The sequence below is a fragment of the Aspergillus heteromorphus genome (genome assembly GCF_003184545.1).
Source record: "Aspergillus heteromorphus CBS 117.55 chromosome Unknown BO70scaffold_22, whole genome shotgun sequence".
NCBI lineage: Eukaryota > Fungi > Ascomycota > Eurotiomycetes > Eurotiales > Aspergillaceae > Aspergillus > Aspergillus heteromorphus.
Window position 1 is genome coordinate 436,729 of NW_020290427.1, and position 18,491 is coordinate 455,219.

An 18,491-nucleotide genomic window follows, 5' to 3' on the forward strand; every position below is an offset into this window, starting at 1 on the left:
CCTGCCCAATTAGGCAGTCCCGCTTCCCGGGGCCAGCAGCCAGCAGCCAGCACTAGCCGGTCCACCTGACGGCCCCCTCCCTCCCCACCCGCCCGCATCGGCGTCATTACTACTCTGCCTGGATCTATCTACTCCGAACGGTGATCTATCTCCCTCTCTCTATCGTCGCCCCAAACTCTTCTCAAACAGTGAATACCTTGCGAGATAGCGTGATCGATCAGATCCAACTTTCTTCTTCCCTGGTATCTCCTGTGTATTCCCTTCTCCTCCAGACTTCAGCTCTCGGCTCTTGGAATCGGACCCCGAAGACCCCTCCTCTCCTCTCCCCCTTCCTCCTGCTTATCGGAGACCCTCCAGCCTACAACCTACCCACCCACGGATCAACATTACTGCTTGATTGTCACGGAGCCTTCCTGGGGCCTGTTTTATTTGGATTTCTAGGCTACAGGTGCAGACTCGAGCTTTCACTGCGGTGTGTCTCGGACCGGTGACTTTCGCTGGACTCTGGGTGCCTGACAGCGACCGCCTGTTGCCCTCAGGCTGATTCGATCGGGTTGGTTGTCCCAGGCTCCTGCCCCTCCCGAGCTCCCTTGGGTCCTCCGTTGTCCATCTCGTCAGCCTTGTCTCAACCACTCTCTCCATCATCTGCCAGCTCCTCCTGCTTCTTTCTCCATCCACCACTGACGGATACAGTCGGGTCTGTAGTCCGTCTGTCTCTCCATTTGACTCAACCACTCCTTTTTAGTAGGTGAGTAGTGGCTGTGAACCCCTCGGTCCTGATCGATCTCCGCCCCCATGTCATCTCGTGAGGGACTGAAGACTGAACCTATGCTGATCTATATCGAGGATTCTATTCTTCCTTTCTGCGTTCCAACACGGTCACCATGCCTGTCTCTCAGGGTAAGTCTTACTTCCTTGCAGTGCAGTCAACCGTGTCAAGCCAGTATCACAGCTAACGCCTCGTGACTCTTAGCTGTAGTGAACCTCCGTCCTCTCGGGCTGCAAGACGACCCCCCCTACCGCTGCCTCAAGTTCACCCCCGAAAAACCTCATACAAACATCGGTCGGGCTTCTAAGCGGGAGTCGAAAGGCCTCGTCCCCAACAAGGCAAATGGGTTGTTCGATTCTAGGGTGATGTCACGTCATCATGCTAGACTGGGGGTGTGCTTTGACAAGAAGGTATGTCATATATGTGCCTTGCAGCTGTCTATGTCATCTGAGCCTCAGGCTAATGCTCGTCGATTTTCGCTTAGGTGGTCTACATTCGAGACGGTGACTCCATGCACGGAACACGTGTGAATGACAAGAAGATCCCGACAGAGGAAGATACCGTCATCCAGGATGGCGATGTGGTTACCTTCGGGTCGACCGTAATTCGCGGCGCTGGTAGGCTTACCTCCCTCCCTTGTCTTGTTCTTATAAGTTGCAGATGGCTCATCGACATGTAGACACGTTCCCTCCCCTCCAAGTCCGTTGTGAGATTGAGTGGCCCCTCCCTGCGTATGTTCCACGTGAACGAAGCAGCTTGAGTTTCGTTAATACCATAGACAGGCCCAGACCTATGCCAGCGACCAATACCTTCTGCGTCCCCGATGATTACGAAAGCGACGTAAAACAGGATGCCTTGCCTGTGTCATGTGGCACTGATAGTGTCTCGGAGAACGGCAACTCTATACTCTGCTCAGACTCCGATGGCCATTCTGTCATGGAGGTCTCTTCGCCCTTGACATCCCCAATTAACAGGGACGATACAAAGAGCCAAATGATCACCCTAGATCTAACTGCTGGTGAAGAATCTCCTGATTTGAATGGATCCAAGGAAAGCCCGATTAACCTCGACACTGAGAACCCTGAGCAGCCGCTAGTAACTCCACGAATGACCCCACCATCGGCTATGGATATCCTTGAAGGTCCAAACGACACGATCCATTACCACGCCCCGGAAGAGGATGCTGTTTCTGTCTTGGATTCTTCTGATGAGGAGGATTCCAACTGGGAAGAAGAAAACGACCAGGCCGGTTCCGAAGAGGACTGGGATTCTCAGTCTTCTTTTAGTTCTGATGCTGAACAGTCGTTTGAAGGGGATGATTCAGGGGCATCTAATAGCCCGCGTGTCTTAGGAATCCGCGACTTGCTAGTGTCGGACGCAAGTCTTGCACTGGGAGAAACAGACAGTCGCTTGGATTCTGACAACGAAGCATCTCACTCTGACGGCGAAGACCGATACGACAGCCTCGGGCAGAACCTGAAATATGGTGATGATTTGCCGGCCCTGAGAAACATATCACCTGTGCTGAACCCCCAGGCCGCACGTCATGGGATGGCATCGATTGCAGCTCCACTGTTATTAAACCCCCTACGGCCAATTCTCTCGCTCCAGAATAGGGGAGACTTGGATCATTCAGTTTCCCACAACACTTTCATAACACCCATGGAGTGGTGGAATCCGCGAACTGCCGCAAATGCAGCATACCCTATGCCTCTACACACCCCTCCTAGCCCCCAGGTGCCTTACAACGATGGACCTTTCGTCAACGGTGGGCCGCTGCTGCTAGATGAATCCGCAAATTTCTTCAGAGTTAACCCCGACTTAACCGCTGCAGGCAATATTGCGGCTGGAGAGAAGCGCAACGACACCCCATTGAACAGTGAAGATAGCGCTCAGAAGGAAGCAGCCATTACACCGGAACAGCAAAGCTTCCCTTCATTGTCTCTAGCACAGGAACTCAGACCAGAGTGTGACCCAGTTGCCGTAAAAGAAAACCGACCGCCCAAACGAAAGGCAGGGGAATTGGACAGTCTGCTTTCAGAGCCTATTACAGCTGCCCGGACCGCACTCCCGTCTGGAGAGTCTTCCTATGAAGAGACCTGCTTTCCAGATGCCCAGCCAGACGTGCCAATGGACAAACTAGAGTCTCCATCCCAGCTGACCGAAATGGGTGCTGCGGATGAACACATGGAGGTTGACAGCCCATCTCTGGATGCTGGCGACACCGAACGCCAATCGAAGCGCGCGAAGACATCCTCTGCCGGAAACTTCGCCAGCCATGCTGCTACAGCTGCTTTGGGGGTCGCCATCGGTGCTTTCGGCACGATTGCTGCTCTGGCGTCGCTCCCTCCTGATTACTTCCAGTGAAGGACAAGGGGGCGTATCTAGGATGAATGGATTGGTCTTTTGCTTTTGGGGAATAATGCACTGCTGCTAATGAATTATGGTTCCGGACCACCCCGTGAGTGGCGCAGTTGGCGTTCGCATACCATTAATGAAACGTTTTCCTTTTTTTTCTTTTTGACGGGTAATTTCTCTCCTCTACTGCCTGGTATTTGGGAATGTCTCACAATGTCCTTCTGTGCTTCGCTTGTCCCTTTGCCCTGCGCTCTACCTGTTCCCATGGTACTTCTTCAGCATCACGGCGCCGCTATCTCCGGCCAGCTGGATGTAATTAGTGATCTAGCAGATAATACGACCAGGCACTTGGGCGGCGTCTCCTGGCCCCCTCCCAGGGGGGATTAGACCGATGTAACCTTCCCTCCCTTCTAACCAGGATCGTGCCCCTGCGACTCCTACGATTTCCATGGACCGCCTTTCATTTCGAACCGCTCTCCTGGGAGTTCGCACGTGAACGGAGCCTATTGGCGGACTGGGACGCGTCGAGATTTGCTTTTGCGAAGGCATCCTGTCACTTCCTCCTGGGAGCTCGACAAGACCGGTTGGTCGGTCGGTCGGTCAGTCGCTGCCTCGCCTCGGTCAGGCAGGCAGGCAGGCAGGCTTGCCAGGAAAGCGCCTGGGTCAGCTGATCGGGCGAAGTTCGAGAGTCGCGCCCGCTTCTTCCCTCTTCCCTCTTCCCTGTATGTATCACCGACCCTCGAGGTCACATCCGACTCCCCTCCCTGAGTCGCACTCAACCTGACGCTTCTCCTCTGTTTCTCTGTCTCAAGCGAACACTTTTACCTCGAGTCGGCCAGGTTAGCAACACTGGCAACGGCAATGGCAACGTGACGGATGCACTGACCAAATCCAGACCCCAGTCGCGCGCGTGATGCTCATCGGATACGTGCAGGTCGCCGGCCATTGATCGCACCGGGACACGACTGTTGCCATCGTCGATGCCTGCCTCATCTGCAAGCCACCTCATCCTGGACCTGCTCTTTGTAGCCTGGGCGGTCCTGTGCCTGTACCTGTGCCGTGGATTGTCAATCCTGCTCCATGGCACACACTGTATGTGCAATCGCCATGTAACCTGGAGCGCAGAACCCTAGCCTAGAACGATGGGGATCGATCAGTGATCGTGACCAGACCCCCAAATTGCCTTCAGGCCTTCCGACTCCTCCCTTTATTCCTTTCATTCCTCTAACCCGGGCTTTCTCATGACCCTCGGGCCCCTTTACCCCTCCCTCTCCTTGGTGCCTGGATCGGCAGACAATGCTTACTACCCCCCACTATATCCCAGGGTGTAGTTGTGTACCTGCTGCAGGAGCGCAGGAGTCGATGGAGCTCATCACCTGGGACTGCGTCATACCGTTCCTTTCGCAACATGGTTCGGTTCCATATTATGGGCAGGGGTTGATATAACATGTGACCAATCCGCAGACGCAGCCGCTTTTGGCACCGTGCTATAGCTCGATGATTGGCCCAGGCCAGGGAAATTCGTCTTCTCTGACGCGCACGGCACAAGATCAATGACTGAACGGAACATGGGGCATTTACCGAGATACAGTTGCAATGGTTCCTCTCTCCCATGAGAACCGGATACGTGCATGGCAGGCTCCACCTCTCAATGCGAGGCGCGGAAATTACAGTCGGAGGAGACAACTATCAAGTCAACCGGTGATTTGCTCCCACTTTCATCTTTTCCGGGTGGCTTTCGGTTCCTATAGCTCTTGTCAGCTAGCCCTCGCGGTTCGTCCTATAGGTCTGTCACACTGTACCATTGTTCAGAGGCTTAGATGGATGCCCCTCCCTGGATCCTGTCTCCAATCATGTTACTCCTCGCTTTGAGAATCCACTCTCCCTTGCCGCAAGCGACATTGGCACTCATGCTAGATGTTTGCCATTCAGCTGCCGCCCAACTGCTGTTCGATTGCTTGCGGGCATCTCGCCAGGCTTGAAGAAAGGGGGGATCGAGGATAAGCAGGAACTTAGCCCTGAGGGGCCATCAAGGCCATGAGCTTGGCCGCAAATGTCAAGTCTATCCGGCATCGCTCAAAGTGACTGCCGTGATTGGGTAGCAAAGCGGCAGAGATGCAGTCTCATGCATGAAACACACAGATCTATTCCTAGATAGACGGCGCGGCGAGAGCCGACGCAGGTTTTACTGATCAATGTTGATACCCTCGGATGGTACCTCATCCAGTGTCACGCAATCGTCTAGAATAACTCTAGAACAGCCCTCTGTGTTATCTACCGAGGGTACAGGCGACGAGATCACACTCGCATGTCGCGCTGTGCGTATCCGTTGTCGGTACGGAGAGAAAGGCTTAACAAGTCCACCTTTCCTGGTAAGCATCGATCTGATGCCTGCCGACCTTGCCGACTATTGTTAGTCAATTGTGTCACACAAGTCTCCGTGGCTGCCATGCGGCTGGTAGTGTTTCCCGCCAGATGCTATCTGGCCGGCTTTGTCACCGATGCCCAGGGCCTTATTCACCATTTTTAACTAACCGCAACATGCACCCGTAATCACCTGCCCTCTCCCCGAGCCATGATAATCGAGATCCCAGCATTGTCCGATACGCTTGTGCAAGCCTTGCATATAGGCACCTGGTCTGGTTGGCAATGGCGCAACGAGCATAACCCGGACCCGGCCCTATGGATCGAGGGGGTCGCAAGGCTTCCACTAAACCGGAGGCTTTCTTGAACGACTGCAAGATGTTGACACGTCCGACAGGCACGCTTGCATCTTTTCTGGTAGACTGGGGCTGATTCTGCGGCCATTTTTGTGATCCCTGGACCATGCTGCACCTTTGGACCGCACGCCATTGGTGCGGCATCCCAAAAAAAAAAATAGCTCGATGTGACCGAGTATATGCACTTGGGAGTTCCCTCCGGAGGGGAACGCCGGTCGATGATTCGGCACGCGATACGAGATCCCTCAAGTTGACTCGAAGCCTGGTAACACAATCTATAGCCGAATGGGTCTTAACAGTTTCCGTCCACAAAGAGGCGAGCATTAGCACTAAGCAGGGAGCGGCCTAGTTTGGCTGCAGACCCGACGGCCTTGCTTTTTCTTACACTTCCTTCCTATCGGAGTTCACCTTGAGGTTCCATGGCTGATAGACAACTAATAAAGCAGGCTGCCCCTCGCGAGGAGCACGTCTGACTACATATAATAGTATTGTCAAGTGAAATTGCTCCGAGCACTTAAGCAGATCCGCTCTCACATCTACCGGGCTAGGAAGATATACACTGCACACATACCGATCACTGGACGCTACAGTGTATACTGTTTGATTCTGACACCATGCCCCAAGTCAGAACCCTGTCTCACGCCGAGACCCTCTACGACATGGACCCCGAACACACCTCTTGTATCGGAGGGCAGACGGTTCTGACATGCCGTGATTGTGCGGGCAACGCCCCACGGTGAGTGCCTCGTACCTGTCCAACCGGTTTCAGTCCTGTACCGATACTGACCTGGGATAGAGGCTCCACTTGTAGCTGCTGCAGTGGCCGTGGTTTCAACATCTTCATCTGCCCTCACTGTCACCCGGCGGCTGCGGCTGCGGCTGCAGGGAGCCCGACGACCTCGCCCGAATCCTCTGCTCCTGCTTCCCCGGCATCTCTGAGCCGGAGCTCGTCCACAGTGTCCTCGCGCCACGGTTCAAACCAAATGGCGACCTGGAAGCGGTTTGGGGATGGCAACGGGGGCTCAGGCGGCGGGAGTCTTGGCTCCAAAGCCAGCTCGTCCCGAGGCCTATGATGGACTCTATACTGGACGGGACCGGATGAAGCAGGGGTGCTGGTCGCCTCTGCATCAGTGGCTCTCCATTTTGTATTTGTGCACAATGTCCCAGGTTGGGCCGGGGCTTCGGATTGCGAGGTGGGTGGGGTTTGGCGAACTGGCGTCACTGAAATTGTATAGCGGGGTAACCCTCCCACCATGGGAGCTCTTGGATATCTCTCTATCGTGGAAGAATGGATTCTGCTTCTCTTGATCGTTTCTTTTTTCCTCCTCACTTAACCGAGATTGGTGGCGGCTGCGCTGGTTGTTGTCGCATGGCCGAGGTCACGCGGGGCCCCATCTTGACGTCAGTACTTACGGCGGTTGTTCCATCGCTGGCCGATCAACCTGCTCACAAGATTACTTTCGACCTCGGATGAGCACCTGAGAGTCCCAAGGATTGTCCGGATGTTCCGACGTCCATGTTCCACGGCATATCCGACATCGGGAAGTTGAGGAGCGCAGATCAATGACGATCCTCCACCGGATTATATTATGTGTAGCTCCGGGGGATTGCCTCCCCACAGTCCCTCTTCGCACGGCAGTCATAAACTGCTTCGATTCTCCCCACTTGTACTTGTACGGACAATTCATCTCCTACTTTACACTTTCTCACACCCTTTCACATCATGGCACTGTCCTTCAGCAATGAGCCCCCGAAGGCGAGGGTTCCCTATGCGATCCCTCAGCTGGAGGGAGAGCGCCTCACCATCCCCGGCAGCAAGGGGGCCTTTCGCATTCTTGCTTCATCTATCCAGACCAATGGCCTAATGGCGGTGTTCCAGAGCGGCGCCGTCCTGTCCGACGCCCCCGGATTCCACTACCACAACCACGCCCACGACGTCTTCCTGGTAACAAAAGGGTTCCTGAAGCTGTGGAATGGCGACAAGTGTCGGATAATGGGTCCGGGGGACTTTGCTTACGTGCCTCCAGTAGGTCCAGTCGTCTCCATGGTTACAGACACAGTAGTGTCTACCCCAGAAACTAACCGTGACTAGAAAGTGATCCACAACCCGGAACTGCTCGGGCCACATACCGAGACCTACGGTGTGGTCACCCCGGGGGACTGGGTCGATTTCTTCCGCTACGTGTCCGAGCGCTACGAGGGGATTCTCGTGCCGGAGAACGACGACCGCGACCTCAAGTCGCTCCTAATCCCCAAGGTGATGGCCGCGAAGCAGGACTTCGATGTGGTCTTCCAGCGGGACTACCAGCCGCCTGAGGTGGGCGAGTGGACCACAGACGAGCAAGAGCTCCCCTCGTCCCCGCAGCCGTTTTTCCTTCGCGCCAACACGGGCCCCAAGTGGCTGCTCGGGGGGTCATGTCGCGGCCCTTCATCACCACCACGCAGAGCAGTGGCGTCTGTGCCATCTCCAGCATCGAGTCATCCAGCGCGTACGGCGAAACCTTGCTGTCGCGATACATGACCTTCCAGAAGGTCGACCACTGTCTGTGTGTAGTGGAGGGCACGTTGACCGTGCGCCTGAAGGGCTCCCCCGAGGCTACGTTCCGCGAGGGCGATACCGTGGTGATCCCCGCGGGGCAGGCCTTCGCGTTGGGTTTCGACAGTCGGTATGTAAGGGTTTGGTCGTTCACGGATGGCGATGGCATCGAGACCCTCATTCATCGGTTGGGGAAGCGCTATGACGGTGCTGTCTTGCCCGACCAGCCGCCACAATGGGACACGGACGGCGTGGAGGAGGTGGCGGCGACGCTGAACGTCGACATCGAATTGCAAGGGTCGATAGGAAGGCAGGGGGTTGGCGCTTACCTGGGGTTGAATTGGTTAAAGGGTTGATTTTGTGGGGGGGGGGGGGCACACGTGGATCGTGTTAATTAAAAACCTGGAGAAACAGGAGTCCCTCCCATGACTAGTTCGCAGGAGAGAGTTTGTAGCCTCGTTCGAAGTGGGGATCTTAGAGTCTCCTACTAGTCACTACTCAGTCTTGCTGCTTCCCCCGCGGGGAACCCCGCAGTCCGCCCACGTGACGCCGGTCGGAAAACCCGGCTGTTGTTGACTTCAACTCTCTCTCTCTCTCTCTCTCTGCGCTGACACCGCCCAGCTTCGCAATCATCATCCACCATCCACCATCTACCAACAACCCGGTCTATATCATATGCCGGTCGCTGTGCCTTTCCCCCCTCGCCCTCCCCACCCCATGCAGTTGCCCACCTAAATGGATGATGCACCCTCAGTCGCGACCATCGCCCCCAATTCAATCCGCCGGAGATGACTCTCTCCCTCCGCCCCGCGCAAAGCGTCCCCGCGCCGCGCAGGCATGCGACCGGTGCCGAGCCAAGAAATACAAATGCGACGAGCAGTACCCCTGCTCGCACTGCAAGAGTCAGTTGCAGCCCCCGCCCAAGCGTTTCTGTCTGCAGTCCTGTTAATTCCCGTAGAAAGCGACCTCGGCTGCGTATACCAAGGAAGCTATCGGCAGCGGGAAAGCAGCCGGTCTGCAAGGTATGTACATAGCGACGCTACCAACGACGTGACTGTGACAGGTGGGATGGGATTCCGCTCATGCACGCAGCAGATACGTCGCCGATCTCGAGCGCAAGGTCGATGAGATGACGGCCAAGCTGCGAATGGCTGAATCGGAGATTGTCTCGCAGCAGTCACCGCCGCCTCGGAAAGTGCATGCGACTGCGACTGCTACCACGACCAAACCGACCGTGCTTCAAGCCAGCATCGATGCGACGCCACTGTCTATGCCCCGGACGGGTTCCACGCCGAGGGAAGAGGCGCCGTCGATCTACGACAACCCCCACGACGAAGCGGGGGAGTCGGTGGAGGACGAGATCAGCGAACTGAACCACCACACCAACAATATCGAGTTCCACGGCAGCACATCCTCCGCGGCCTTTATCGGCCATCTGCAGAAAGCCCGCGAACCGCAGCGACCCCTGGAACGACGGGATCCTCGCGCAGAGGACCTGGGGTATTCGATTGTCTCGACGCTGCACAACTCGAGCTTTTCGCCCGCGTGCACGGCGGGCTCGGCGCAGCCCATGACGCTGCGCGAGCAGAATTACTACTTCGAACAGGCGCACGCGTTCATTAATGGGTATTTCGAGAATATCCATTTCATTCATCCGCTGATTGATAAGGAGGACTTCTTGCTGCGGTCACATAATCTGTGGTTTAATCGCAGTCTACAGCCTGAGCCCAGCTTCGTCGCGCTGTATTTGAGCATTCTGTCGTTTGGGGCCCTGGTTCGGGTCTGGGATGAGGAGAGGCTCGGGGGGCTGACGAGGTTCGAGTGGAGTCGGAAGTTGTTCGGGGAGGCCCAGATGTATTTGAACTATCTGCAGTTCTCGAATACGCTGGATACGGTGCAGTGTTTGTATTTGATGGTATGTGTGGTGGTTAGGTGCTGTTGGGACCGTGCTGATACTGATATCGTCTAGGCGAAGATCTGCCAGAACGAACTGAATCCGAACTGTGGGTGTTCGTGCTACGGCTTTGGACGTGACTAATGCATGACAGTGGCGTATATGTACTTAGGACTTGCAATCCGCACCTGTCTAGCTGCGGGATTCAATCGAGAGGTGCGCAGCGCGACCGAGCAACGGTCAGGATGGATATCCAAGACATGGTGGTGAGTATTCGTTGCATCCCTGTTTGAAACCGATAATTCTAACCGCCTACCGCAGGGGTCTATTCTCTCTAGAAATGTAAGCTTATCGCCACACCACACACCCCGTTCGTGACCTAACAGTCCCAGCGAGATGAGCTTCTCTGTCGGCCGCCCCGACACCCTCGGCATGGACGAGTATCACAACCGCGCGCTCCCGGAACGAGACGACTCCGAGTACGGCATCATCCCGTGGATGGTCGACTTCGCGTACATCATCCGCAGGGTCTCGGTGCAGATATACCACTCCCGCATCACGCTGCAGGAGAAACTGCATCTCGCGCTGCAGATCGAAGCCGAGCTGGACCGGTGGATGGCGCGTCTGCCGGACAGAATCAAGCCTGATAGTCTCCAGCGAACGGCGCCGGGAGGGGCACTTCGAGACCCTAAATGGGCGAGGAGGCAGCGGTTGGTGCTTGGGATTCGTAAGTTATCCTGTCCTGTCGTTGAAAAGGAAGTCTCGTAGCCTGATGCTCCATTACCTGACGCCCCATAATCTTACTGATGCATCCAAGGCTACCACAACGTCAAAATGCTCCTCTTCCGGCCTTTCCTCAGCCACTTCACCCGGAAACTCCGACACACCCCCATGGAACTCGAAGAAACTATCGCCAAGTGCCTCGGCGCAGCGATGAAGACTATTGAGGTTATTTATGATATCTATCGCATTCATACTTTCTTTCGCTGCTGGTGAGTCCCCCTCCCCTTCTTTCCATTAAACATCTTCGCGCCCCCAACCCTTATTAAACCCTTCTCTCAACCTTAACACGTACCCAAAACAGGTGGTACAACACAACCTACGTCATGTTCGCCACATCCACCCTCCTCCTCCCCATGTCCAAACTCGGTATGTGCGCCGAAACCATCCCCTTGCGCCGCTCCGTCGAGATGGCGGTGGAGATCCTCGAAGCGATGGATGAGTCTGTGGTGGCGCGCAAGTCCGTCGAGATTATCAAGCACTATCTGAAAGAGTTCCGGCCTGTGGAGGGGCAGGCGGGCGGTTCGGAGAGCAGTGCCGGTGCTGGTGCCGGTGCTGGAGCTGGAGCTGGAGGTGTTGGGGCTGGGGTTGGCGGGAAGATGTCGGCGGCGGCGGCGGCGTTTGCGGATCCGGGGACGACGGGGCAGGGGGGGTTTGATATTCCGGTATGTTTTTTCAGCCCTCAGCACCCAGCACATCACTTTTGATTCTCGTTGGTTTGAGGATCATGGTATTTGCGTGGTGATAGATCACTAATATTTGTTTGTGGTGAATAGGAATGGGCCTACGGATTCGGATTCCCGGATTGCTCGTTCGAGGGGATTGCGAGGCTGTTTGATGATCTGGAGGGGTTGCCGATGCTGGATGGGTAGATTAATTGTATTATAGGGGTTGGTTTAGGAATTGGAGTTGGCGTTTGCTGGACTGGACTGGGGTGTACAGGAAGAGAGGGTGACGATTCAGATATCTATCTTATTTAATTTATTTCGCGATGGATTGATCACTGGTTGGTTGGTCTTTCAATTAGATTTTTAGTGGTGGCCTGAGAGGCCAGAGGCCTGAGGTGGTTGTTCTCTCGCTGATGTACTAGATTATTTATTACTACTATATCTCTAGAGCCATCTATGCATCTACACGAGTGCATGCTACTGCTACTGCTACTGCTACTGCTACTGCCCATTATCCATACCACAACACATACACATATACACACAATAAACCAAACAAACAATAATAAATTACTACAACCTCGCCCCCTCCCCCTCCCCCTCTCCCTTGCCCTTGCCCTTACCGTTCTCCCTCCCGTTCTCCCTCCCGTTCTCCCTCCCAGACAGCAAAGAATCCCCCTGCACCACATTCTCCACCTCCCTGATGGCGTCGTAGCCGTATAGCCATGGTTGGACTTCGGGGCAGGTCCTGCGTGATGTACGTTATAGGGTTAGTTACTGGGTATATTGTGTGTGTGTGTTAAATAGGACGAGGATGTGGGATGTATGGATGCGAGGGCGGGAAGAAAGAGGGTGGGAGATGGAGAATAGGCCATGGGAGATGGATAATGAAGGATAGGAAAGGAAAGGACAGGAAAGGAAAGGAAAGAACCAACCACCGACTCGGAAACGCTCCCCTCAGCTCACCCCCCAACTGCGCCAAAAACACGCGATCTCGCTTCTCTTGCTCCGGGCCGTCGGGGAGATGGAAGTCGTTTCTCTATATTTTATATCCCTCTCTCTCTCTGTATCAGCATTGTCCAATGTCCAAGCAACTGGCAACAACTGGCCTAGCCCTCTCTCTACCCCAACCCTCACAGCCAAAATCAAATGAAAAAGGAGAAAAAAAGAGAGACAGAAAAAAAAAAAAAAAAAAAAAAAAAAAGGTACAAATGATAAATACTTATGTGGGTATGGATGGATTGAAAAAGTGAAATGGGATAATAACAAACCTGCTTAAACGTCTCCCTCACAATGGCCTCCCCCCTCGCCTTGCGCATCTTCTCATACAGACGGAGGATATGCGGGAGGTCGGATTTGCGCTGGAGATGGCCGAGCAGGCTGCCTAGGACGGCACCGTCTTCGAGGGAGGAGTTGGCGCCTTGGGCGAGGTAGGGGAGCATGGGGTGGCAGGCGTCGCCGCTTTATGAAGGGGGTGGGTGGTTAGTGGGATGGATTTTGGGGGGGGATAGATAGGGGTTTACATGAAGACGAGGTTGGATTTGTCGTTGATCCAGGATTGCATTTCGGGGTCTATATCAATATCAATATCAATATCAATATCAATATCATTCATGGATGGGTTGGGGTTAGTGGGGGTGTTTTCTGAGGGGAGGTAGATTCATGGATTGATCGAGGGAGGAATGGGGCAGACGTACGGTGCATCAAGCGCCATTTATCGACGCGATTGACGTAGCTGAGGAATTTGGTGAGGCTGTATCCATCTTGTCAGTCTGTCGCATCCACAAAACGAAGCGAGAGTAAGAAAGAGAGAGAGAGAGAGAGAAGAAAACCATACACCGGATCCCAACCCACAAACAAACGCATCATCTCCTCCACGGAACCCGCCTGCTTCGACACCCCAGGAGGCAAATCATCCGGCACGAGCAAGACAATATTCAACATCTTGCCCCCCCTCAACGAATACCCCACCGCATGAGCCCCCGGGCCAACCCAAAAATGCACCGTGGGATTCTCGACCCACGCCCTCAACTGCGGATCCTCAATCTCCTCGGCCGTCAAAACGATCCTATACGCCAAATCCCCAGTAGGAAGAGGCACATCCCTCCTGCCCACGAAACACTCCCGACAGCGCGACCACAGCCCATCGGCCCCGACCACCAAATCGCCCCTCCACACCGTTCCCTTCAGCGTCCTCACGCTCGTCTCGTCAAAATCCATCCCCTCCACCCTCTCATCCATATGAAACTCCACCCCCAGCTCCTTCGCCCGGGCATACAGCGCCTGCTGCAGATCCACCCGGTGCAGGTCGAGGAACGGCGCGGCGTACTTGGCGCGCATGTGCGCGTTGAAGGACCCCTCGTGCGCCAGGATCTCCCCCGTGTAGCGGTGCACCGTGAGCGAGGTGGGTTCCGCGGCGTCGTCCCAGATCTTTTGCGGGAGTTGCCAGTGCGTGAAGAGTCGGGACGCGTTCGGGGTGATTTGCAGCCCGGCGCCAACTTCCGCGAGAGATTGGGCTTGCTCGAGGACGGTTACCCGGTGGCCCGACATGGAGCAGGAGATGGCCGTTGCGAGACCGCTGAGGCCCGCGCCGACGATGATGATGTCTAGGGGGGTGGTGGGTGAGGTTGGCTGTCGCGGGGGGCGGGTTAGTTTGGGTTGCTTTGCTTGGGTGTTGAGATGGATAAGCTCACCATGGTTGTATCTGCTGTGGTTTTATCGGTAGTAGATCGCGAGATGACGCTGTTGAAGATGCCCATTGTGGGCTGAGCGGTAGATATACTATCGATTGATTCTTCTTGAGAGATGTGCGTTGCGTTGCGTTGCGTTGGGTTGCGGTGCAACAGTCAGTCAGAAGAAAGAGCAATTCCCACCCCCATACCACGCGCACGCTTTAAAAAGCCGACGAGATCGCAGCCCAGCCGCATCCTGTCACCTCAGCTTTCCCCAGATCAGCCCGCGCTGGCGATCGTCTCGCGGGCCCGGGATTCCCGGCTGTCGGGATATCCGGCATGACGCAAGGGGGAATCCGAGGCGATGTTCGGAATGGGAAGATCCGCAGGACGCAGGATGGGGTAGCAGAGTACTATAGAATGTGACACTGGGACCCACGGTTTGTATTGATGGTTTGTGCATGCAAGATGACTAGATAGTGCTCCACTTGGGCTGGTGTTGGGGGGGGGATTGAATGGAGGGTGATCTGGATATGGATGGGCTCGGAGTTTCCAGGCAGATGACCCAAGCCGGTTAACCTGTAGAACTGAAAACTGAACTTGAACTTTGTGGCTCGCTTCCACGCGACTTGACTTGACTTGACTTGACTCGTGCCATCGTGGCGCTTCTAGCTTCTCGGCCAGGACATGCCATCTCGTGGCTCGGGGCGAACAGTGTCCAGGTCAGGGAATGCTGCATTCTACGTACCTTTACGGAAGACCTGACTGGCTTGCTTGTATGCCGCGGTATCACACTCAACATTACTATCTAAGACAGAGAGAGCTATGTACTGTACTTTATCTCCTTTAACCATTACCTCCAGAGTTTAGATTTGTCCCTTCCCTCTCCCCCGATTCAATGCTCTGTTGAAAAAAAAATCAAGACAATGACAGATTGTTACTAGTGATGTATAATCCAGCTCGGGACATTTCCAACCGAGGGAACGACACCAAAAACATCCTCTCTTCTCCCCCAAACTACCCACCACATCACCTCTCTCCACGCACAACCCTTTCATAGTACATAACACACATACACATGACCAACCCAAGCTAACGCAATTCCCAGACCCCAAGGCTAGCGCATGGAGACAGACAGACAGACAGACAGACAGACAGACAGACAGACAGACACTAAAGCAGGTCCTTAAGCGGGGAAATACACAACCAGAACCACTCGCCACCATTTCCCCCCAAGTCCGTAACTACTTACAGCGTTCAGTCGGAATCATCCATCCATCCATCCAACCCCCTCCTCCCTCCCCACATCCATGATCCATCCATCCCATACCAAAACCCCGACAGTCCAAACGTGAACTTTAAACAAAGTACCTCCCTCCATACGAGCACGAGCATAGACCTCCCCTCCCCCCCCCATAGCCCATAAAATACCCAATCCCATCACCCACTAGTAGATCCTTCATCTAGACAGTACATAGCACATAATACATACCCCGTACCGCCATCCCCAGCCTAAGCCTAAGTAAGTAAGTAACCAGCCAGCCAATAAACCCACAGACAGACATCCACTCCACCTAACTCAACCCAACCAGTAAAACCCCCCCCATCTCCCAGACATATGAATATCTAGCTGGAAGGGCAAGTGATCCCGACCCCCTCCCCCTCGGGTTTACCGAGAGCCCACATCCCGCGCGGCGGTGGCGTTTCTTGACACCCCGTTGCCGTTGGATATGCCGGCTGCGTAACTCCATACTCCATAATAATAATAGTGGGTAGGCGAGTCATGGGTGAGGGAGGTGTGGGGTATGTGGAATCTGGGGTAAACCGGGTTTTACCTGGCTGTGTGGCACTAGGTAGGGTAGGGTAGGGTAGGGTAGGGTAGGTAGGGGGTGGAGGGCGGCATTTATCATATATCAAGGGAGGGGCATGGCATGGCATTGCATGATTGTCCCTTGGCTGCGTCGTATGATTCTGGAGTGTTGAAGAGCGAAGAACCGAATTGAGTTGGATTGATTGATTGATTACCTTGCAGTATGGCGGCGACTATGGATCCGAGGGTATGTGGTTACTTACCTTCTCTATCTACCCAATCTAGCTATCCACCAACCTACCTGGCTTTAAAGCCAGGTAACTCTCTCTCTCTCTCTCTCTCTCTCTCTCTTTCTCTCACTATGACTCCCATGGAGAAGCTGTGAGAGAGTATTCAAGAGTCCCAATAACCAACCAACTAACTAACAAATCCACTACCCATCAGCTCTACCCCCGACGAGTCCGCTATGCCGCCCTCCTCACCGTCAACGTCTTCGTCTTCATGGGGAATATGTACTCGGTATTCCACTTTCCCATCCACTTCCCCATCACTAACCATCCCCCTACTAACCAAAAACATGTCCAGTCCGGAATAGCAACCGGATTCGACAACCTCGCCGCAGACCTAGCCCTAAGCTACCAGCAACTGTCGAACCTGATCTCCTACTCCGTGCTCACCATGGGGCTAGCCAATCTCTTCTGGATGCCGCTGGCCCTGTGTTTCGGGAAACGGCCCGTCGTGTTGCTCTCCATGCTGATGTTTGTCACGGGCATTGTGTGGACGGTTGTGGCGAGGGATTTTCATAGTTTGTTGGGGGCGAGGGTTTTTGCGAGTTTTGGTGAGTGGTTTTGTCCATAAAAAAAAAAAAAAAAAAAAAAAAAGGGAGGGGTGGGTGGATAGGGTTCAGACTGAGACTGAGACTAATGTTTGGTGATGGTGATGGTGGCAGGTTATGGATCGATTGAGTCGTTGGGACCGAGTATTCTTGCTGGTTGGTAGCCTGTTTTCTCTCCTCTTCTCTTCTCTTCACCTTTCGTCTCTTCTCTTTTGTTGTTCTTTGTGGGGGAATGAAGTCGGTATAGGTTGGTTATAAACTATTGATTGACTGACCACAAACAGACATGTTCTACGAACGCAACTACTCCACCGCCATGGCCATGTACGCCCTCTTCCTGTCCGCCGGCTCGCAGATCGGCCCCCTGATAGCCGGGTATCTCGTCGAGGCGCGCGGCTGGCGCTGGTTCTTCATCCTGTGTCTGATCATCGCCGCCGTGAACCTGGTGACGACCTTCTTCCTCCTCCCGGAAACGCTCTACGAGGGCGACCTCGCTGACCCCTCGGAGGCCGACGATAAAGGCAAAGGAGATGCCTTCCAGAGCCATATCGAGGCAGTTCCGGAGGGCAGACAACAAGGCCAAGGGCTGTTCTCCTACGCGGAGTATTGGAGGAGTCTGTTCAAGGTGGGAGTGTCGGATGCGGCGAAGGAACAGGGTTGGTTTAGGTATATGGCGCGCATGGCGTGGTTGCCGTTGCCGATGTTGCTGGTGCCGGGGGTTTTGGTCGCGTCGATGATGTATGGGGTTGTGTTGGGGGCGTGAGTATCCCATTCCTCTTTCCCTTCTTGTTCGTTGTTTGTTGGGGATCTTGTGGATGATTGTGAGTGAGATTGTGTCTGAACTATCTGTCTGCAGCGTCGTCATGATCTCCACCCTCCTAGCCGACCTCCTATCCCCCCCTCCCTATGACTTCTCGTCCGCCGACCTCGGCCTCTTCAGCCTGGGCAGCTTCGTCGGCATCCTCGTAGTCTGGCCGATCGCCGGCCCTATGACCGACGCGCTCTCCAGCTATCTCCGCAGACGCAACAACGGGATCCACAAGCCCGAGCATCGCATTCCCGCTCTGATCGTCCCCTTCCTCATCGCGCCCGTCGGCCTGGTCGTCTTCGGATACACCATTTCCCGAAACATGCAGTACGTCGCGCCGGCCGCAGGCTCGGCAATGTCCGCGGCAAGCCTGACGCTTGTCCCGTCGGTGATGCTGTCATACGTGGTCGATTCGTATCCGCATGCGAGCGGCGAGGCACTGGTGCTGGTGAATACGTGCAAGAATGTCGTTGCATTCGGGTTGACAAAGGGGTCGGTGAGCTGGATGGATAGCCAGGGCGTCGCGAAGATGTTCTATGAGTTTGCGGGCATTCAGTGGGCGGTGCTGGCGCTGGGGTTGCCGCTTTACTTTGCCGGGCCGTGGATTAGGAAGAGGACTTCAAAGTATTTTTAGGGTATAT

The 18,491-nt window shown here is 54.8% G+C and overlaps 5 protein-coding genes across 5 annotated transcripts; 4 read left to right on the forward strand and 1 right to left on the reverse strand.

Moving 5' to 3' along the window:
• Window positions 1-884: 884 nt before the first annotated feature.
• On the forward strand, window positions 885-3,136 carry BO70DRAFT_372874 (FHA domain protein; the record flags this gene model as incomplete). The annotated part of the gene is made up of 4 exons (XM_025544882.1): window positions 885-900; window positions 974-1,179; window positions 1,254-1,386; window positions 1,449-3,136. 4 exons carry the CDS (start codon window positions 885-887, stop codon window positions 3,134-3,136), a joined length of 2,043 nt encoding a protein of 680 aa, XP_025397260.1.
• Window positions 3,137-5,962: 2,826 nt separating this feature from the next.
• Window positions 5,963-6,920, forward strand: BO70DRAFT_431114 (uncharacterized protein; the record flags this gene model as incomplete). The annotated part of the gene is made up of 2 exons (XM_025548215.1): window positions 5,963-6,583; window positions 6,644-6,920. Exons 1-2 carry the CDS (start codon window positions 6,462-6,464, stop codon window positions 6,918-6,920), a joined length of 399 nt encoding a protein of 132 aa, XP_025397261.1. The 5' UTR covers window positions 5,963-6,461.
• A 650-nt stretch (window positions 6,921-7,570) lies between these two features.
• Window positions 7,571-11,929, forward strand: BO70DRAFT_372875 (RmlC-like cupin; the record flags this gene model as incomplete). Its single annotated transcript, XM_025544883.1, has 12 exons — window positions 7,571-7,873; window positions 7,940-8,259; window positions 8,298-8,681; window positions 9,107-9,262; window positions 9,476-10,298; window positions 10,353-10,386; window positions 10,432-10,543; window positions 10,599-10,619; window positions 10,670-11,004; window positions 11,095-11,269; window positions 11,362-11,644; window positions 11,834-11,929. 12 exons carry the CDS (start codon window positions 7,571-7,573, stop codon window positions 11,927-11,929), a joined length of 3,042 nt encoding a protein of 1,013 aa, XP_025397262.1.
• A 159-nt stretch (window positions 11,930-12,088) lies between these two features.
• BO70DRAFT_388891 (putative monooxygenase) lies at window positions 12,089-14,484 on the reverse strand (the record flags this gene model as incomplete). The annotated part of the gene is made up of 8 exons (XM_025546027.1): window positions 12,089-12,135; window positions 12,349-12,473; window positions 12,661-12,764; window positions 12,997-13,186; window positions 13,249-13,297; window positions 13,423-13,478; window positions 13,563-14,356; window positions 14,419-14,484. The coding sequence occupies 8 exons, from the start codon at window positions 14,482-14,484 to the stop codon at window positions 12,089-12,091; spliced, it is 1,431 nt and encodes a 476-aa protein (XP_025397263.1).
• Window positions 14,485-16,430: 1,946 nt separating this feature from the next.
• On the forward strand, window positions 16,431-18,487 carry BO70DRAFT_388892 (putative MFS transporter; the record flags this gene model as incomplete). The annotated part of the gene is made up of 6 exons (XM_025546028.1): window positions 16,431-16,454; window positions 16,652-16,726; window positions 16,793-17,045; window positions 17,157-17,198; window positions 17,327-17,801; window positions 17,899-18,487. 6 exons carry the CDS (start codon window positions 16,431-16,433, stop codon window positions 18,482-18,484), a joined length of 1,455 nt encoding a protein of 484 aa, XP_025397264.1.
• Window positions 18,488-18,491: the final 4 nt, after the last annotated feature.